This window comes from Aegilops tauschii, chromosome 2 (assembly GCF_002575655.3).
Source record: "Aegilops tauschii subsp. strangulata cultivar AL8/78 chromosome 2, Aet v6.0, whole genome shotgun sequence".
In the NCBI taxonomy this organism is placed as follows: domain Eukaryota; kingdom Viridiplantae; phylum Streptophyta; class Magnoliopsida; order Poales; family Poaceae; genus Aegilops; species Aegilops tauschii.
Genome location: NC_053036.3, coordinates 272001965 through 272024125, shown reverse-complemented (window position 1 = coordinate 272024125; position 22161 = coordinate 272001965). Strand labels below are relative to the sequence as shown.

General features: G+C 47.5%; 1 protein-coding gene across 1 annotated transcript; it reads left to right on the top strand.

Moving 5' to 3' along the window:
• Window positions 1-1295: 1295 nt before the first annotated feature.
• Window positions 1296-22111, top strand: LOC109758994 (protein EARLY FLOWERING 5). Its single transcript, XM_020317839.4, has 9 exons — window positions 1296-1559; window positions 2633-2726; window positions 8005-8090; window positions 14888-14937; window positions 15029-15098; window positions 15182-15263; window positions 15353-15756; window positions 15921-16448; window positions 21602-22111. The coding sequence occupies exons 1-9, from the start codon at window positions 1479-1481 to the stop codon at window positions 21833-21835; spliced, it is 1629 nt and encodes a 542-aa protein (XP_020173428.3). The 5' UTR covers window positions 1296-1478; the 3' UTR covers window positions 21836-22111.
• Window positions 22112-22161: the final 50 nt, after the last annotated feature.

Genomic DNA, 22161 nt, shown 5'->3' with positions numbered 1-22161 from the left:
GAACTGTGCGTCCAAGGTCGATGGTAACAGGAGACGGGGGACACGATGTTTACCCAGGTTCGGGCCCTCTTGATGGAGGTAATACCCTACTTCCTGCTTGATTGATCTTGATGAATACGAAGATTACAAGAGTTGATCTACCACGAGATCGTGATGGCTAAACCCTAGATGTCTAGCCTGTATGATTGTGATTCTGCTCTACGGACTAAACCCTCCGGTTTATATAGACACCGGAGGGGCCTAGGGTTGTACAGAGTCGGTTTACAGAGGAAGAAATCTTCATATCCGAACGCCAAGCTTGCCACCCACGCAAATGAGAGTCCCATCCGGACACGGGAGGAAGTCTTTTATCTTGTATCTTCATGGCCCATCAGTCCGGCCCACGTCACATAGGCCGGACGCCCGAGGACCCCTTAATCCAGGACTCCCTCAAGGGGAGCAGGAGAGTGCGACATTCACGCCCCGACGAGCCGCGCCAGATGTGAAGGTGCTGCGTGCGCGAGATGCAGGAGTCGCGAGGAAGGAGACGCAAGGAAGAAGGAGCAACCGACCCAATGTTCGGTCGGCGCTCCGGAGCCAAACGTTTTCCTAAAACAAAAGAAGAGTAATCCTCATGTTTAGGACGAGCTAATTAAGCAAACGAGCTAACTAAAGAAAGGATTGTGGGGTTAAATAGAATATTTAAACGGAGGTGGCTAGATTATGGGTAAACCGATAGTAATTAAAAGAAAGATTGTGGGATTAATAAATAGAATATTTAAATAGATGAGGCTAATTAAAGGAAGAATTTGAGAAAAAAAGATAGGATAATTAAAAGGAAGGACCCGTATGCTTCAATATAGTGGGGCTACTAAATTAGAAAAGGAAGAATTTGATTCGTGACTAAAATGAGTGAGGACGTCATGGTAGTTAGTGTAAGGATTATATTTAAATGGAATTAGTGGAAGATTATGCCCGGCAAAAAAATATGAACGCGCCTAAATTGCATCCTATTTTTTATGTTCATTTTGTAGAAGAATGTTGTGTTGCAACATGTTCTTTGTAGCGAATCCGATGTTATGGGACGTTATGCTTGCACAAAATATCAAATTTTTTCCATTGCAACGCATGGACATATATGCTATAGTAAACTTCTAAATAAATAAATTTAGTTTTTTTTAGAATCAAATAAATAAATTTAGTTGGTGGTCTTCTAGAATGAGCTGCCCAGCTTTAATAAAAGATCTGGCCCTGGATTTTTCACGCTGACCCAGCATCCCTCACAAGTCACAAAGACCCCTAAAAAAAGCAGCCCTCACAAAGAAAAGAAACAAGTTAAATAAAAAGAATTTAAAGAAAGCGAAAGAAGGTACGCCGACCCGAACCCCATAGCGACGACGTTCGCCGCGACGTCCCCCCTCTCTTCTCTTGGCTAAATCTCCCGCCGCCGGTGCAGCTCGGTCGCTCCGTCGCTGGAGGCGCGAGAGGAAGGGGGAAAGATGAAGACAACTAAGGGAGGGAAAGTCATGAATCCCACCGACGCCTTCCGCAAGGAGCAGCGCAGGAAGGAGCTTAAGCGGGTGAGTCTCCAACCCTAGGGTTTCTGCCCTACGGCTTGCGCTCTTGTGGGGGGTTATCTGAACAAGACTCGTGCGCTGCGATAGCGATAGTAGTTCGATTCGTTAGATTTGTTGTTTCGTGGGGCGGGTTAGGGCTATCTGAAGGTGGAAATTCAGCAATGACTTCGTAGCTTTCTGATCGTTTTAACATGTGAGATCCTCTTGTGCTCGTTACGGTCGATTGAGATGCTATCACGTACTCCTAGTAAACTAGTCGTTGTTTTGGTTCAATTGGACAATGCATTGTGGCATTCTTGCATGTAACAAGCATATTTACATTTGACATCACTAAGATACTAGGTATTTCGCTTGAAGAGCTTGTATGCAGCAGATAGACCAATCATACACTTGTACCACTATGCCACGTGGAATGGATAGTCATAATTGGGCAGCATACCCGTAATTTTAACTGTGAACAGTCTTGACCGGAAGCTGCAGCTTGTTCTGCTTTGTGATGTAAAATTGCCTGGTTGTCTGTTGTTTTGGCTGGATTTAGACAATCTCTGGTAGAATAGGGTGGTAGCTTGATTTTGTTGCTCAGTTGGATTTACTTTTTTGTTATGCCACCCAACAAAGGTTAATAGCAATGCTATCGCCTAGCAGCTTAGTTATACTTCTTTGTTATGTCACTCCAGTTTTCTATGGTACTTTTATCTGATGGGGCACTTCAGGAGCAATCTAGTTTGTCAAAGTAACCAAAGCCAGTTGCTGCAATTGTTCTGTGCTGTACTCTTGCATCTTCAGATGTCACATTTTTTTGGTGCACATCATTTTGACCTGGAAATGTATCCCTCGTCATGTATCCTGATACAGATGCACCAACACTGTAAGGCGGCAATAGTGGTCATTACAGAGTGTTACACACTACGTTATGTCCATTTATTAGCTTTGTGGGTAGTTTTGTCTTTTTAACCCCAGTTTCATATCAGACTGATGCTAAAGATTTTTTACACTTGTAATTCATTTAATCTGTTACCAAGTAGTTTAATCCATCTTTATTTCTCTCAAACTTTATCATTTTCTTTGCTCTGCAGAACAAAAAAGAAAGAAAGAAGGTACGGGAGGTTGGCATTTTGAAAAAGGACCCAGATGCTATAAAGGATCAGATTGAGAAATTGGAAAAGATGAGTAAGTATATTGCATTGTATTTCGAGGCTAATTCAGACCTTTAGATCAATGTCTTAGAAACAGACCATTTTAAAAACCTATCTTTTATGCAGAATCAGATGATTATTTACTCGCCCTACTAGCTTTGTTTGTAAGAGGCCTAGCATTCTAAGTTTTATGTGTCTTGAGTCATCGCTTGTGATGATCATGTCATCTGACATATAGAAGAAGAGTCCGACCAGGAGCGGAAATATGATAAAAAAGCGCAGGATCATGACCACTTGCTGAAAAACAAACCACAGTCACCACGAAGGTGAAGTACTCAAACTAGGCACAAGGGGCGGCCATAGAGAGACCGACGAACATGCCAGGCTATGCTATCAGGAACATAATACCCAGGTGGTGGCTGCATGTAAACCTCCTCACACAACTCATCGTTAAGAAAGATATTCTTGACATCAAGCTGAGACATAGACGAGTGATGAACAAAGGCCATATCGAGAACTGTGCGAACAATGATCACATGGGCCATAGGAGCAATGCCTCACTGTAATCATGGCCACGCTCCTGCTGAAAGCCTCGTGCCATAAGACGAGCTTTTTAGCGCTCAAGAGAACCATCAGAGCGAGTCTTAACCTTGTAGACCCACTTACAATTGATGGGACGAACACAGTGAGGAAGGTAAACAAGATCCCGCGTTCCGGTGCGCTCAAGTGCGGCAATCTCTTCTACCTCGCATGCTGCCATTCAGGATGAACTACATCACGATAAGAAGCCAACTCAAGATTAGCAGTGCCAGAAAAACCATAGTGGTGAATGGCGAGGTGAGGACGAGCACGAAAGCCATAAGTAGGCTATAAGACGGGGAAGATGGCTCGTCAGTAGACTCATCCACAACACGTGGACGACAGGTATAATAGTGAGGATAAGAGGGAAGAATACGAGGAGGAACCACCGGGATAGAGGTGATGGAGGCGGGGAAGCCACCGGGGATGAAAGTGCAGAATCATGTGACAAGTGAGGTGTGGAAATCATAGGAGCCGGCGGCGTCAGATATGCAATAGTTGGATGAGCAAGGTGGACAAGGGATCAACAAGAGTGACAACTACGTCAGAAAAATTTGAGGAAAGAGATATCCTCCACTGAAAAGGTCGAGGAGGATGGACGCATGTAGAAGGGACGAGACTCATCATAAGTCACGTCCCGAGGAATGTGTATCCGACGATTGATAGGAACCCAATAGCATAGCCCTTATGCTCATCACTGTAACCTAAGATACACTAAACCGATTGAGCAGTCAGTTTGGTGTGTTCGCAGGGTGCAAGAAGAACGCAACAAACACAACCAAACAAGCGAAGGGTCGACTAGCCAGGTGAATGACCAAAAAGAACTCCGAGAGGGATGCCACCTTGGAGTGCAGAAGAAGGCTGAAGGTTGATGAGATAGGTGGAGGTAGAAACAACTTCATCCAAAAAATGAGGGAGAAGTGAAACAACAATCATTAGCGCATGAGCCGTCTCAAGAAGGTGATGATGCTTGCGCTTAGCCACACCATTATGAGCGTGAGCACCTGGACAAGAGAATTGGGCAAGATTACCCTGCACAACAAGGACTCAACGCAACATCTTGGAGATGTAACCTCCAGCAGAATCAACACATTATAGTATCGATGATCTCGTTTCGAAGCGAAGGGAGCTGGACCCCATAAATTTGAATGAAGTAGATCAAACGGAGGCTGAGATACTGACTCACTAGTATGATGATAAGGTAACCGAATATGTTTACTAAGCCTACAACCTTGACACTCGAAAGAGACATCTCCGTAGATAGACCCTAGAAGACCTCAAACTAAAGACGACATACGAGAGTCACAAAGACCCAGATGATGACGCCACTACTGAAAGGAACCAGTAGCTGAGGCGATGGAAGTAGAGAGATTGGTGACGGTGGTGGCTGCGGAAGGAACATGAAGCTAGTCCACCTTCCAAAGTCCTTGAGGGTCACGACGGCAAGGGCCAGCCCCAACCTGAGCATGCATGCACTGATCCTGAACAGAACAAGAGTCAACCAAGAATGGCGCGACAACCAGTGTCAGCAAGCTGACTAGCTGAAAACAGGTTCATGGTAAGTCGAGGAACATGAGCAACATCGGGACAGAAAAGGAAGTGCTAAGAGTGCCTTGACTAGCAACATGAAGGGGGGTACCTTCAATTGTAAGAACATGAATTGGATAATCAAGAGAGCTAAGGTAGGACAAGGTGGAAGAATCAGAGGACATATGAAAGGAAGCTCCAAAATCTGGAATTCGTAGGGGATCGGTGTAGGGGGCGGTCTCTCAGTGCCAGAAGCATTAGTCACAGAGCTTGCAAAACCGAAGCTGCAAGTGACACTTAAGTCTCATAATATCCTGCTCATTCAAGGAGACAATTAAGAGTGTCAGAGTAGAGTACGAGTCCTAGAAGAAGAGCTGCGCATGTGCCTCTTCCTCTTGAAGCAATTAAACTCAGAGCGACCATCCCTGTTGCAATAGCCGCAGTGTATACAAGCATGACCCCACCACTAGGAGTTGGCAGAAGTGGTGGAGGACCGGGGTGGGAGGTAGCCTGTGTAGTAGGCGGCCTAGCAGGAGCTCCAGTAGCGAGCACAAAAGGGAACCTCAAGCAGACCAGCACCACATAGGCGAGTCTCCTCAGCGTGAATCTCAGTATGTGGTTGTTTGGGTACCAAGGATTAGATGCAAGATTTAGAAAATGAGTTTTTAGAGGACTTTTAGGAAAACTACTTTTAGTTAGTTTTTCTGTTAAGATTAGCATACACAATTCTTTGTTTGGATGGGAAAAAAAGAAAACACGATGATGCAGTTCTTCGCTCTAGTCGCCTATTGAAAATCCTATTCTCGTGATCACTAGTTGTCTTCTTCATCTTGATCCATTAATCTCTTCTACGACCTTGCCCTCGCGCCGTTGTCCCATGCTAGAGAAAGCCTTTGACCCTTCCACTTCATATAACTCTCCATGCACTGATGTAGTTGCTGTTGTGGTCTCGTATGATGAGTAGGATCAGCTGAATTGCGTGCTCATCCACCCGAGTAATGATCGAATAATCGACTGTTAGGTCTCCCGTACGATGGAGCGCCTTAATTATAAGGAAAAGGAGTGCTACTACGAGTAACAGATGTGCTCACAGCAACATCATCAAGCTCTCATGTCGCTGCCCGCGGAGGCGCCCATGGTGAAAGTGCGCACAGGGAAGACGTCCAAATTACTAATGTAATACCAATGGAGAGGATGGTACTCACATTGCCTTTGTTGCGGTTACAGAGCAATCCCGTTGTGTGCCTTTATCGCTGCCAGCGATCGATTCTTTTCGCCGCAATCCGTTTAAATCTTTTGTATATAGAAAATTGGATTGTGCAAAAACGTATATTGTTCGTTTGTTCTAAAGTCTATTTTTTTGGGTCTTGTCGAACTTGCTTTTATATGTCCATGATTAGATTAGAAAATCCAAACAAAATTTTAAGTTGTTACAACCGAAATTACGTTTAAGGAGAAGCAATTCTGCATAATCTCCCTATCCAAACAACCCCTAAGAGCCTCCAGAAGAGAGAAACACGAGGCACACGGGCAAACAGCTGAGCGCGCCGCGGCTCAAACTCCTTACTGACCCAAGACAAGAACTCATAGATGCACTGAAACTCCAAGTTGGACCTCACAGCCCGGCAACACTGGCATGAACCACAACGAGCAGTGCGGAGGGAGTCAAGCTGACATCAGATAGCAGAGCTCTGTGCATAGAAATCATCCACATTAGAGTCACCCTTCGCATGCTTGTGGGGGACCACATACAGGTACAAGGCATCACCAGAGCCGATAGCGTTGTCGGAGAAGGGTCCGCATGTCGAAGGCAGTACAGAAGCCCACAAACTTAGAAGAAAACTGAGGCAAAACACCAGCACGTAGAATAGCCGAGCATCATTATCAAACCACTAAGTGTAGAAAGACAGGCAGACAGCTCATTATGATAAGTGTTAAGAGCCATTCGGTAGTTAAGAGCCGTTTGGTAGTCCGAGGCCTGCTGCTCATAAGCAGCAGCAACAACATCAACAGCAGCCTGGCGATGTCCTTATCAGCCGTGGAAGCATCTGGGGCAAGAACCGGTGGCGTCTGCGGGGTAGGAACCACGTGAGGAACCAGGCACGTCGGACAAGAAACCTTGCCAGAGAACGCCCCATAGATGAATACTATGCATATTAGCGCACATAAACATGATGAACTTGGTGTAGTTTACACCATCAAACATGATGTGGCAACGTGGAATGGATACGTAGCTCGCTGCATTGGACATCACCATTTTTTTGCGTGGAGCAAACCAATCTGATCTGGCTGACCGCTGCACACGTACGCAACGAGCCCAACACTCTAGCGCCCACTTCCGTCTGCGGTTATGAGCTGACACGCTAGATCTGAACCAACCGGAATGGAGCTGCGCGAGAGATCAGATTGGGAGGCGGACGGCGCGACAGATCAGATCTGAGGCGACTGGCGTGGATGATGGTGGCGGCTGGCTACGGATGCCACGGAGGCTGCGGAGGACTAGCGGTGGTGGATGGACGGGTGCTGATCAGCATGTGAAGGACCGCCAACAGCAGTTGAGGAGTCATGCGTGGAAGGGGAGAGAGGGGAGGCAGCGACGGCTAGTTGAGAACAGGATGGCGGTGGCGCGAGATTGGATCGGAGGCACAAGTTGTGGGTGTGAAAAAATTACCTAGGCTCTAATACCATGTTAGGAAATATGCAACTTGTATTTTCTGGGGGCCATATATATATATATATATATATTAAGTTCAAATGTGAAGTATGTCATTCACAATGTGCTGACATGCATATTTTTCCTTATCAAGTCATACTGTCCATAACCACTCAAAAATTAACGCAAAAAGTGTTACTTGGGACTGACATGCGTAGACTTGATTCCTCCAGAAAAAAAGACATGCATGACTTGATGAGGTGGCATGGTTTGCATGCATAGATTAACGCAGAAAAGTAAATTACGAGTACATGCATGACTTGCAGATGTCACACAACTTCAATCTAACGGTTATCAACAATTGAGGTGATGTGGAAGCACGCACGTGTAGAGAAATCTAGTAGTGGGGCAGCTAATTAGATATAGAAGATTTGCTTGCTTATAGAAATGTTGTTGTCTGTTTGAATTTATTTGTTTGCGAGGAGGAAATGTATGTTAATGCTTTTGGCAAGCTTGTATTTCTGAGTGATTAATTACTATTTGGTTGATGCAGAGGCTGATGGTGCTCTGGATAAGGCTAGGAAACATAAGAAAAGACAGCTTGAGGATACTTATAATCTTGTTGTGAAGAAAAGGAAGGTATTCTTATTCTGCAGATACGTTGGACTTTCTTTTGGAAGTCTCGAATGGTTTCACTACCATTACTGCGATTTTAATATCTTTTTAGTCCATCAAACATACAAGATTTTAACTGTTCCTTCAATTTTCTCTGACCATGTTACGGAGAAGTATTGGGGGCAGCACTATAGCCGCAGGCCCAAACCTGCAGCACAGTCCCTAACCACAATACAAACAGTTGGGCCTTAGGCAGGCACATGGCTAATCCTTGGCAGCCAAGAGGTCCCAAGTTTATCCCTAGGAAATATCTCTATTAGGAAGTTGTCTTTACTTTCCAAACAGTTCAGATTTGGTTTGTTTTCCAAGTTACATGAGGATAGTTTATATTAGGATTATCAATAAATAAACAGAGAAAAATTGCCCCAAACTGAGAGTTCAGAGCGTCCAGCGTCATGGCAGGGGACGAGCCCCTACGTGCGCCTAAGGTGAACCTCGCTATTCCCTCTGATCAGATCCCTGTTCCCATCTCCAACTCTACGCATGCAACATCTTGGTATCAGAGAGGACCTTCCTTAGCCTCCCACCACCAACAGCCACCACACCATGGGCGACCCATCACCACAAAGCTTAGAATCGGCGATGTCAAAATCCCCCCGCTGTGTACTTGACCTCAAAGCACTACCCGAGCTGCAGTATTAAGTCACAACATTGAGGGAGCAACTAGCGGCTGCTAGGGTATCCATCAACCTTCTGGAGAAGGGGAGAATCCAGCAAGGCACACAACAAAGATGAAGACGAGATCGACAACACAATTACTGCTGCTGCTGCTGCACTGGCTGCACCGTTCGCCTACCGGGAGGAATGGTGTGCTGCTCCAAAGTTCCACAAGCTGGAATTCCCTACCTATAACGGTGAGGGCGACCTGTTGCCTTGGTTGAACCGTGTCGAGCGATTCTTCAAGGGCCACCAGACTAAGGACAAGGAAGAGGTGTGGATGGCCAATGCTACTGCACTATGGTACAGTCGGCTGGAGATGATGCCTGGCGGATCACCATGGCCAAAGTTTGTCAAATACCTGAATCTTAGTTTTGGGCTGACGATCAGGACTGTCGGCTAGTGGAAATTAAACACTTGAAACAAACAGGCTCGGTGCATGACTACAAGAAGCAATTTTGGACAAAGAAAAAGCGCTTGGTGGACGAGCGCCCACATCTGTTCCTTAACTCTATATCAGCCCCTTTTCCAAATCAACTATGTGATAGAAGCCCACATGCCCACTCTTCTACCCCCCTCTACCCTACAGGTACAGGTGGCCTCGGTATCTCGATTTGCAAAGATGGATACCTACAAAGCTGCTAATTCTGATTAGAAAAAAAAAAGAATAAATATCAAGCGTTATAGTAAAATTTTGAATACTCTAAAAAAGTAAGACGGGAGGTGGGGGAGATATCTGATACTTATAGTTAACTCATTCATCTTGATGTTCCCACTGATGCCTAATTGATAACAAAGCTGAATGCCTTTTTTTCCAATTCCATCCATTTTTGTTGAGGCAATTCTGACTTGTTCATCGGGAAGTGATCTAGCCCCGAGATCTGACTAAGAGAACTCCTAGTTACCAACATGATACGATGCAAGTCACAAGCTTGACACAACGAGAATGGACTCTTGATTTCAGGTGCGAGAGTCTCCCGGAGGGGCAACAGGTCGAGTTGTTCATTGCTGGGCTCCGCAAGCCCATCCGTACTAATGTGGACTTGCAGTACCCATTGAACCTTGAGGTTGCCATGAGCTTAGCACTAGCGTTGTTTTCCAGAGGACACATCCACACCACCCCAGGCACGACGTTGTCTTCCAAACCAACCAAGTCAACAGGGACGGTGCCTGTTGCCCCACCCAAACAGCCTGCTGCTGTCGCAGGCGGACATGCCCCCTGCTAGGCAATTCAAGAAACTCACCCCAACAGAGATGGCCGACCGGCGCGCTAAAGGGTTGTACTTTAACTGTGATGAGAAGTACGCCCGTGGCCACCATTGTGCCCAACTCTTTTGGATCGAGGTGCCTGATGGGGAAGACAACGACGGCGTTGATGCTGACACAATTGAGAAAGTGTTTGCCCTGGCAGCATCCTACCATCTTGGTGCGTGCACTTATGGGTATATGCACCGGCAAGACCATGCAGCTACACGCCCAAGTTGCAGGAGGCCGTCTTAGGGATCTAGTCTACCCAGGATCCACACACAATTTTCTAGCTGAGAAGGCAGCCAGCCGCATGGGAATTTCCCTTGAATAGCGCCCAGGGTCCAAGTAACAGTGGTTAATGGGGACAAGGTTTCGAGCGCCGGATGCATGCCGGCCTCTTGCTAGATGTCCTTGGCGAGCTGTTTGTCAATGACTGTCATGCCATTCCCTTGGATGATTTTGAGATGGTACTTGGTGTCCAATGATTGCGCACATGGGCCCATACTTTGCGACTTTGAGCACTCGATCATGTCGTTCTGGAAGAAAGATCACCAGGTCATTTGGCACGACATCAACATGTTCGGAGGGCCACTGCAGGTCCATGCACGTGCCACCGATGACCACATGGCCGTACTTCTGGAAGGGTTCAAGGCACTATTTAAAAGCCGTGTGGCTTACCACCGGTGAGCATGTGCGACCACCGCATTTGGCTCCCGCGGACAAGGTTTGAGCATCGGAAGCATGTCAGGCCTCTTGCTGGATGTCCTTGGCGAGTTGTTTGTCAATGACTGTCATGCCATTCCCTTGGATGGTTTTGACTTGGTACTTGGCGTCCAATGATTGCACACACTGGGCCCATACTTTGGGACTTTGAGCACTCGATCATGTCGTTCTGAAGAAAGATCACCAGGTCATTTGGCACGACATCAACATGTTCGGAGGGCCACTGCAGGTCCATGCATGTGCCACCGATGACCACACGGCAGTACTTCTGGAAGGGTTCAAGGCACTATTTGATAAGCCGTGTGGCTTACCACCGGTACACATGTGCGACCACTGCATTCGGCTCCTGCCAGGAACATCCCCTATTGCAATTCGCCTATATCATTACCCTCAGCTCCAGAAGGATGAGATCGAATGCCAATGTGAGGATATGCTCCAGCAAGGTATCATCTGGGAAAGTAACTCTGAATTTTCTTCCCTGACGATTCTTGTCAAGAAACAGGATGGCACATGGCGGTTTTGGGTGGACTACCGCCTACTTAATGATGGTACGGTCAAGGATAAAAATCGGATTCTGGTTGTCGATGAGCTCCTGGATGAGCTCAATGGCGCTTGTTTCTTCACTAAGCTTGATCTCCGCAGTGGGTATCAACAGGTCCGCATGACCGCCTTCCGCACGCATCACGGCCATGACGAGTTCTTGGTGATGCCTTTTGCCCCCTCGCCCCCCAGAAACGCACCAGCACGTTCCATGCTTTGATGATTGCTGTTCGTTGCTGTTTTGCTTCTCCAGCAGCATCAGCTATTTCTCAAGTGCTTCCTTGATGAGCACAAGGTGGCCTATGCCATATCATCTCAGCAGATGGCGCCGCCATGGACCCGGCCAAGGCGAAAGCGGCGGAGGCATGACCAGAACCACGAAGTGTCCGCACCCTTCGTGGGTTCCTTGGGCTTGCTTGGTTTATAGCAAGTTCATCCAGGACTACGGCATGCTCTCAGCTCCACTCACCAAGCTCGTCAACAAGGAAGGCTTTGTGTGGTCCTCGGAGGCCGACACAGCCTTTTGCATGCTCAAGCAAGCCCTCGCAGCAGCACCTGCCTTGCAGCTACCGGATTTCGACTCTCTGTTCTTGGTGGACTATGATGCATCTGGCACGGGATTTGGAGCCGTGCTGCACCATAGGGCAGACCCCTCACTTTCTTCAGCAGGGCGGTGGCACCATGCCATGCCAAGCTAGCAGCTTATGAGCGTGAGCTGATTGGATTGATGAAAGCTGTTCGACATTGGAGGCCGTACTTGTGGGGCCGGAGCTTCAAAATAAGAACGGACCACAATAGCCCGAAGTACTTGCTTGACCAGCGCCTCTCCACCATTCCACGACATCTATGGGTAAGTAAGCTGCTGGGATATGTGGAGTATCAACCAGGCCGTCAAATTAGAGTGGCAGATGCTCTCTCCAGGTGCCACGAGGAGGAGCTAGGGGCTGTCTTTGCTCTCTCGCGCCTCTCCACCATTCCACGACATCAATGGGTAAGGAAGCTGCTGGGATATGGCTGTCAAATTACAGTGGCAGATGCTCTCTCCAGGCGGCACGAGGAGGAGCTAGGGGCTGTCCTTGCTCTCTTGTGTCCTCAGTTTCAACTTTTTGATGACTTGCGTCAGGAAATTGACACTAGTGCAGACCTCACAGCGCTACATGACTCCATTGAAGCTGGGATGGCTGCAGGGCCTTGGAGCGTCACCGACGGCCTCATTCTCCACAAAGGACGGTTCTACGTCACCCCGACCTCACTTTGCCTCCCTGCAATCTTGCATATGCCCAATTTTTACATCCCTCACATGCCAGCGGTGATGGAGTTTGTGTGGTGTTGTGTCGTGTGCCAGAGCAACTAGGCTGAGCATCTTCATCCCGGTGGCCTGTCCAACCCCTTCCGGTCCCTCAGCATGTTTTGACACACATTTCCATGGCCTTGTGTAGGGCCTGCCGAAGGTGGGTGGTAAGTCATTCATCTTGACTGTTGTCGACCGTTCCTCAAAATATAGCCACTTCACTGCTTTGGGACATCCATACTCAGCTAGCTCTGTCGCCAAGGTCTTCTTCGATAACATAGTCCGTCTACATGGATTTCTGATGTCCATTGTCAGCGACCTTGACCCAGTATTTACCAGCAATGTTCGGACCGAGCTTTTCCATCTCGCTGGTGTCAAACTACAACTGTGTTCTGCATTTCACCCTCAAATTGACAGACAAACACAAGTGGTAAACCGCATCATTGGCATGTACTTGTGATGTTAGTGGGTGATAGTCCTAAACCGTGCCTTCGCTGGCTTCCTTGGGCTGAGTTCTGCTGCAACTCATCTTTTCAGTCTATGCGCAAAAAAAAAAAAAAACTCATCTTTTCAGTCCGCCCTGAAAGCTACTCCGTTTGAGGTGGTGTATGGGCGTCCGCCCCCTACGCTCAAGTCTTATGACCCAGGCCTCGCAAAAGTAGCAGCTGTGGACCGTGCCCTCCCAGACCGTGATGAGTTCCTTGCTGACATACGTGATCGCCTTCTCCAAGCTCAGAATACCATGAAGATCCAGCATGATGGGTAGCACCGCGACATTGCCTTCACCATTTGAGAATGGGTCTGGCTTCGCCTTCAGCATCAACCTGTGGCATCCTTGGGCGCGCACAGCAGTGCCAAGCTCGCCCCACGGTACTTTGGACCATATCAAATTCTTGAGCACATTGGTGAGGTGGCATACCGGTTGCAGCTTCCACCTCATGCATGGATTCATGATGTATTCCATGTGGCGTTCCTCAAAAAATATCTTGGTAGCCCCCTAGACAGCCCTCCTGCATTACCGGACATTTTACATGGCAGAGTGGTTCCAACTCCGGCCACCGTAGTTTTCTCACGTCTGTTCAAGGTAGTCCTTGAAGTATTGGTGCAGTGGCAGGGCGCTGACTCGACAGCTACTTCATGGCTGCCCCTGGAAGACTTCAAGCATCGCTATCCAGATTCCCAGCTCGAGGACGAGCTGTTTCTCCAGGCGTGCGGAAGTGTTACAGAGAGGTATTGGGGGCAGCACTATAGCCGCAGGCCCAAACCTGCAGCACAGTCTGTAAACCACAATACAAGCAGTTGGGCCTTAGGCAGGCACATGACTAATCCTGGGCAGCAAAGAAGTCCAAGTTTATCACTAGGAAATATATCTATATTAGGAAGTTCTCTTTACTTTCCCAATGGTTAAGACTTGGTTTGCTTTCCAGGTTATGTGACCTCTCTGATCTATATAAAGGGAGGATAGTTTGTATTAGAGTTATCAATCAAGAGACAGAGAAAATTGCCCTGAACAGAGTTCAGAGTCTCCAGTGTCACGGCAAGGGACGAGCCTCTACGTGTGCCTAAGGGCGAACCTTGCTATTCCCTGCGATCAGATCCCAATTTCCACCTCCAACTCCACGCACGCAACAGGCTAGGGACCATTTTGGGCAGCACATTAGCTTTTGTTTGCTATCCATGGTTCCATATTATTTTTTCCTTTTCCACAATCTTTTGTTAGTATTTTTTAAGTTTGTTCGGAACTCTTTTTAAGAGGAAATGCAAGTGGCCGCCCAATGAGTTAAGAAGAAAGGAAAAAAAAAACTGTTACGATTTCATCAAGATTCAGGAACATGATATTTGGAGGATTTCTGTTAAATATCCCATGCTGTTAGTGAACTTTGATAGTGTATTCTGATGTGTTCACAAGAAACATTTGGTTTTGATAACAGGGAAAAGTTAGAACTAAAAGGGATCATTCCTTTTACAGAATCATCTGTATCGACTCTGTCATGCAATCTAACTGAAGACTGTTATTCCCTCCGTCCCAGAATAAATGTCTCAAGCTTAGTACAACTTTGTACTAGAGTTGGTACAAAGTTGAGACACTTATTTTGGGACGGAGGGAGTATTATCTTATTCATGAGTTATATACCCCTCACATTATGGCACAGTATGAGTGATTTTTAATGTGTTGGTACTTGGTAAACCTATTTGGACTTTGTATTAATCTTCTAATTTCTGTACAACTTCTTGACGGGATATGCTATAACTAGTTTTTTTGGGAGCATGGTACCTCATTGCCTTTTCATATCTGTGCCAGGAATATGAAGAAAAGATGAAAGAAAAGGGTGAGCAACCAGTTATGTTCAGGTGAGAATTTTTTCATTTGTTATACATTCATTTCATTAAATTTACATGCAGTTGTTTTCTTTTATTAAATTTGTATTTCATTTCCAACCAGCCATCTTGGACCACCAAAGAGACGGCCTGCAGCAGACGAAGATGACAGAGCTAAAAACCCTATGCCTGAGGTATGGTATTTACAGTTCTTCGGACACCGTTGATATATGTTACTGCATGTTCAGAACAGATACTAACTAGGTTTGTACTGCAGGATTCTGTTTACTATCACCCAACCTTGAACCCATCTGGGGCACCACCACCTGGCAAACCTCCTATGTACAAATCATCGATAGGTCAGCATAACTTGTAGGATATTTTCTTAATATTTTTTTACAGTTTGCTGAAACGTTCTTGCTCACTTTTGTTTCTTGATTGACAATAGGACCAAGGATTCCACTGCCTTCCTCAGTTGGTGCTGGGGCTTCATCTTCCATGACAGAATCTGAAGAAGCAGGTCCTTCCACCATGCCCCCTCCTCCACCGCCCCCTCCACTGCCAGCCAATTCAGAACCTTCAGATCTATCTGTCCCTTCTTTACCTTTACCCCCACCACCGCCCCCACCCCCGCCTAAGCCTGCTGGCGCTGTAATAGCACCAGGCTTACCGCTGCCACCTCCACCTCCTCCTCCTGGTGCACCTCCCAGAGAACCTGTGTTAGATCATATATTACTGCCACCACCTCCCCCTCCACAGCGGCCTTTGCAACAACCACCTCTACCTGGTACAAATGAGCTGCTTAATAAACAAATTGTTGGAGAGGGTGCAAGCTCGGCAGATTCTACACAGGTGCTACTTCAATTTTTATTTTAAATATTTCTGACTCTTCCAATATGTTACTACTATTTATGCATTCCCTGAAAATCCTTGTTAATATTTCAGTTACCATTCTCTTCGTTTGGTTTATTGTTTGGCTGCTAGTTCCTGTCACAACTTTGAATTTCATTTTGCAGGCTCCAGTTGTGCTACCTCCACCTCCACCTCCCCCTAGGTTGCCACCGAACTCAAATGAAATGCAGGCTACTGACAATACTGCTATGGATACTCCTGTTGTGAAAGAAGATGCTAAAATTCCAAGGTTCTTACCACCACCTCCACCGCATCCATCGCAGTTACTGCCTTTGCCTCCAAGGCCTCCAATGATGCCTCCAGTACAACCTGATATTCTAAGCCCAGGAATGGTCAGATTTCCTCCACCACCGTCACAACCAGATTCAAGGCCACCATTTATTGCTCCTGGTGTTGCTGCCAGGCCCCCTCCACCTCCTCCAGCATTACCTCCGGCTCAAATGCCAATGGCACCCTTTGGTGTACTTCCTGGTCCGTCAGCAATGCTTAGGCCTCCATTTTTTCCAGGACCCGAGTTTGCTGCTTTTGGCCCAAGGCCGCAGTTACCTCAGCAGCCATCTTACGTCAAATCGGCTGCTTCAACAGTTGTAAAGAGACCATTAGCACAACATACTCCTGAGCTAACAGCTATGGTATGTGTTCTTTACTCTGGTTATTGACTTGCTGCATCAATGCTATCGCTTGCTTATTTCCTGAAAAGTTTTCAAACACAGCAACAGAGTATTAAAACCGTGTACTATGGTGATATGTACGAAGGCTTGGGTATATCATTCCAAGGAAACACATACCATAGCAACGATGACCTAATGCAGCAAACAATATATTTTGCCTTTTCAGTTTTGGGTTTTGATCACTGTTATATCTGCCATTTACAAAAGGTTTTGGGACCAGCTTTCCAACAAATAGACAATTTTAAAATATGTTCTCATCTGAATTACAAAATCAGCTGCTGACTATCAGGTAGTCCATATAACATGTTACTGAGATGTTTTTTGTTTAGCACCGAGGCAAAAACATTCATTAATAAAGAGAAGGTTATGACAAGGGGTAGCAAAAAAACAAAAACCCCCCAAAAAGATGCAGGGCCGTTACTCTCCCGGCATCAAGTTACTCAAGTGCTTCGGCCGCGCAAGGACCCAAAGCTTTGCCTCATTCTTCAAATTGTTCAAGATGATTTGAGGTGGCGTAGATTTCTTCCGGAAGATCCTCGAGTTCCTGTCGTTCCAAATAGTCCAATTGGCGAGCATTGTGAGGGACACCATTGCTTTGCTCCACGTAGCCATATAGATCCACCAACTACGGATGGAGTGGTGAGTCGCCCATTGGGAGGGGTCGATGTCAAGACCAAACCAAGCTTTGATCAACCTCCACATGCGCAAGGTGTACCGACACTTGAAGAAAAGATGAGTGGCGAATCCAAACTCTCTTTTGCACAACGCGCAAGGACCCAAAGCTTTGCCTCATTCTTCAAATTGTTCAAGATGATTTGAGGTGGCGTAGATTTCTTCCGGAAGATCCTCGAGTTCCTGTCGTTCCAAATAGTCCAATTGGCGAGCATTGTGAGGGACACCATTGCTTTGCTCCACGTAGCCATATAGATCCACCAACTACGGATGGAGTGGTGAATCGCCCATTGGGAGGGGTCGATGTGAAGACCAAACCAAGCTTTGATCAACCTCCACATGCGCAAGGTGTACCGACACTTGAAGAAAAGATGAGTGGCGAATCCAAACTCTCTTTTGCACAACGGGCAAAGGCCACAATTTTATCTTCCCCGCCGGTCAAGGCGATCGGCCGTCCACACCCTATTTTGAATGGCACGCCAAGCAAAGAACTTGACCGTCGATGGTGCCCAAGCTTTCCAGATGACCTTGTTCATAGGTGTGAAGATAGTGTTGGGTTCTACGGTAGGGTGCGTCGACTGCAAATTAAAATTTCCTATGCGCAGAACAACCAAGAACATGCTACGGGAGATGGATCACAGATCGTTACCACTAGACGCGCAGTGCCGTGCAGCGGAAGAAGAGTTGGGGTAGCGCGTCCACGTGGATCGTCTCCTCCTTGTCCGATCTCCCTCGAACAGCCGGTCGTGGATCCCACGTACAAGTTCGCCGGAGCGGTGCAGGTGCACCGCCTCTAACAGTATCCACGCGTGCAGGAGGAACACCGTGCGGCGGACTGCTAGGTCTGATCACACAGTCGGCGGCGAGTGGAGGTGGCTATTTGCAACACATGCAAACCCTAGCGACAACGCCGAAGCGATCAACCGCACGAGTGTGCCGCACCCCCACTTTATATAGGCGTCCGTCACGGGCTCAACACTTGGGCCTTGCACGGACCCTAAAGCCCAAAATCTGTTCGGCATGGATCCGAGTCCGAGTAGGATCACTCTGACTCGTGGAGTCGGACTGGGCCTCACAGGTTCCTTCCCTTAAGCGCGCGACCCCTTAGGTTCTCGTTCACTTGGTCGCGAGTCAGATCACATCCGACTCGGCTAGTCGGCAGCGGCCTCTAGCAAAGCATGCTGACTCCAAGCGTGTCCGATGAAGCTGGTAAGCGAACCTGTACAACATGTCACACTTCTGTTCCCTTTGCCACACGATATATGTTGTCGGGCTCAAGGCGAGTCTGTCATCCTTGTGCTAGCCCGACCTCTTTCTCGTTCCAGTGATGTCGACCACTAACCGGATTATCTCATAATCCCTGTCGCATGGCCATGCTTATCTTGGTCGGATCACACGAGGGGCCCAGAGTATATCTCTCCTGATCGGAGGGGCAAATCCCATCTTGCTCGACCATGTCTCGCAACATGGGTCTGGAGAAGCCCGAAACCTACCTTTGTAACTACCCAGTCACGGAGTAGCGTTTGGTCGGCCCAAAGCAGGTATGTCACCATCCCGAGTACATGCGCCGGCTCAGGTCTTAGGACATAGAACGTATGTTGTACTAGAGACTCACAGATGACATATCGCTGCGTCTCATTCTCATAGTTGGTTCTGTCCGACTCGGACCTTATCTCAACTCGGATCCGACTATGTCGGATCCGATCAGACCCTTCCGAGTCCATATTATCCGGTTAGCATCCAATGCTCCATGGCTAGTGAGACCAAGCCATCAACCGTGTCATATGCTAGTCTAGTCGGTTGTGCGTCCACACAACCCTTTCGACTAGGGTCCTTTTAGGACAGTCATCATACAATGCGTAGTCCCACAAACAAGTCACGTACTTGCTGATACACATCATTGATAATGTCCAAGGACTATCTTTATTCATGAACACATAGGAAATATCATCATACATGATTGCCTCTAGGGCATATCTCCAACAGATAGCTCCTATGAATTGAGCCTTATAAGCTGACTTGACCGAGTACCCCCTACTAGGAAATAACTTCCACATGATAGTCTTGGGCTTCATCAAGAAGAACATGGGAAAGTTGAGACCAAAGCTCGATGAATTGGGCGACATGATCCCAAGATAGCCCGGAGCATTCTTTTAAGGCGTCACTATGGCGTTACTTAGGCGACGTTTATGCGTCAGGGCGTTCCCAGGTGCCAAGGCGTCGAGCTCGCCTTACAAACTAGAGTAAGGCATCCGCCCTTTAGAGCGTCCAGATCGTCTGCCTAGGCATCCTCCTGCTCGCCTCAGGCAAAAGCAGACGCCTCAGGCAGGGGAAAGAGAGGTTCAGGCGGGAAAAAGCCCCTCGCGTGGGAACACAGGAGCAGGAAAGATTCCCTCGTGTGGTAACAAGTACGCGGAGGGGATAGAAAGAGTCCAAACAAACAGAGCAAACCAGATCCAGCACGATAGGGAGAGGGTCTCTCCTCTCTGGAGATTTGGTGGCGGCTAGAGCTAATCCCAGATCCTTCTCCTCTCTGGCAGCCTCTCCCCTTCCTCTCCCCCTCCTCTCCGGCAGCTCTCCAGCAGCTGGTCACCCCAATCTCATGCAGCCTTTTCCTCCCCCCTCTCCAGCACAGGCCACAACAGCAACAAGCAAGGTATGCCTCCCCCCTCTTCCCCCTCTCCGGCAGCTTCTCCCCCTCCTCTCACACAGATCCTCCTCTCCAGGACAGCAGGCTGGAGCAACCAGCAAGTTATGGGGCTCCCCTCCTCTCCCCCCCACCCCTCCTCTCCGGAACTCTCAAGGGGTCGCCTTGCCTGATGCCTTAGCGCTTAGGCGGTGAGGCGCCCCCAGCGCCTTGCCTCGCCTTACCGCCTTAAAAACAATGGCCCGGAGCACATGTCAATGGTCTTAACCCAAGCATCCTCATGCATGGCTGCGCTAACCTTCCAAGATTTGCGCTTCGAGACCTTCAAGATAAAGGGGGAAGGGGGGGGGGGGTGATGTCCTCGGGATTTTTAGCATTCAGCCACGGTGCTTCCCAAAAGGGGTCCTCTCACCATTGTCGACGGTAATGGTGGTAAGAGCATAAAAAAGATCCATGTCCGCTTCATCACAAGGGTTGCCCGAACCAACCCAAATCTTCGTCGGGTCCCGCCACTCAAACCAAGAACATTGTAAACGAAGAGCTCTAGCGAATTTCCCAAGGTGCAACACACTAAGCACTTCAAAGTGGGTTGGTCGACATATAGTTTCCCAATTTACCTTGCACTTTCCACCCGTCACCTTATTAGTTCTGGCCCAAAGGAAGGCCTGCTCAATCTTGTTGATGCTCTTAAGGATGGGTGGGGGGATGACAAGTGGCGTGAGGTGATGGATAGTTTGCGAGGTGAGAACCGACTTCACGAGTGTGTTACGGCCCACATTGGTGATGTGTAAGTGCTCCCAAGGCACAAGTTTTGCCGCAATTTTGTCCTCGAGGTGTTGAAAGTCCATGCGCCTAAGCTACCAAACAGAGAGTGGGAGGCTGAGGTATCTCATGGGTGAAGGAGCTCGTATGGCGGGCAGCCTTCGAGAATGACATCCAAATCCAAGTGCCCACACCGAATGGGCACCACCGAGCTCTTCATGAAGTTTGTTTGCAGCCCCGTCACCTGACCGAAACCATGTAGGATACGGGCAAGGTTTTGAATATCCTCCTTGATTGGCGCCACAAAACAGCCACATCATCCGCATATAACGAAGTCCGAAGGATGGTACCACGACCCCGGATCCTATGAAGAAGTCCACGCATCGTGGCCGAGTCAAGAAGTTGCTGTAGTGGGTCCAGTCACGAAATCTGCTAGGGAAGCCTCGCCTTTGGAGAATGTCAAGAATATACTCCCATCACACCGAGTCAAATGCTTTCCGGGATGTGAAGCTTGAATAGTATAGCGTTGGGGTCTTGTTCTTGTGGAGCCGAAGGGCAAGGTTCCTAACATGCATGAAAGTTGTCATGGATGCTCTTATTCTTGTGGAGCGTTGAGATGTTTTTTAGACGTGCAAGTTTTTTTATGTCCCTAACATGTGTTTGATTTTACTTATGGTACTAGTTCTAAGACCGGTTACTATGCATATTGCTTTTTGTACTACTAGTTTGCAGTATCCACATCCTACAATAACAAAATTCTGAAATGTAATGCTTGTTGCCTTGCTGGTCATTTCAAGTAATTTTTTTAAATATACTCAGGGGATTATCATGCTGTCCTACATATAAATTAAAATACGTTCTACTTTTATGCTGTCTTACACAAAACAAATTGCGCGCTCAAGTTTGAACAGTTCACCTAGTATGTTCGTGTAAATTTTTGTTCTGTCAGGGTTTTGTATTAAATAGCTGTTGCATCTAAATTGTTAGCTTCTGTGTTGCACTGAGCCAAGAACTCAACTAATTTCTGTCGCAGGTTCCTGCATCAGTTCGAGTTAAGAGAGAATCCGCTCTCCCTAAACCAAAACCAAAGGCGCAGCAGCAGCAGCAGCAGTCATCAGCACCATCATATTCTGCTCTGAAGCCTTCAGTAACCCCCATAAAATCTGCAGCCCAGCCTTCACCCTCAGCTTCTAAGCCACAAAGCATTGATGACTCCTACATGGCATTCCTGGAGGATATGAAGCAACTGGGTGCCCTCGATGAGTAGCTCAGCACCCAGTCCCTTCTCCCTGATGGCTGTCAGCAGCTTGGTCATGAACCTGAACCTGAACATGATTCTGTTCTTTGCATTGTGGCTTATGAATGGCTTTTCCTGCTATGATCTTAGAAACCGTTTCTGTTTTCCATGAGCAAGCATTTGAGATGTATTCCAGTTCGAAATGGGGAGACAACTATCATCAACAAATCTTTTCGTTGTTGTCATTGTGCAACACAGCCGTATCGAGTCAAACAATGGAAGCATTTGATTCAATTTTTTTTTAAATGGAAGCACTTGATTGGCCGCTCTAGCTAATAGGGCAACAATATCTATCC

Excerpts from the sequence above, each read along its gene's own strand:
- LOC109758994 (XM_020317839.4), top strand. The coding sequence starts at position 1,479 with ATGAAGACAACTAAGGGAGGGAAAGTCATGAATCCCACCGACGCCTTC. Across the intron at positions 14,938-15,028 it reads GAGCAACCAGTTATGTTCAG|CCATCTTGGACCACCAAAGA; the intron begins GTGAGAATTTTT and ends ATTTCCAACCAG. Across the intron at positions 15,757-15,920 it reads GCTCGGCAGATTCTACACAG|GCTCCAGTTGTGCTACCTCC; the intron begins GTGCTACTTCAA and ends TTCATTTTGCAG.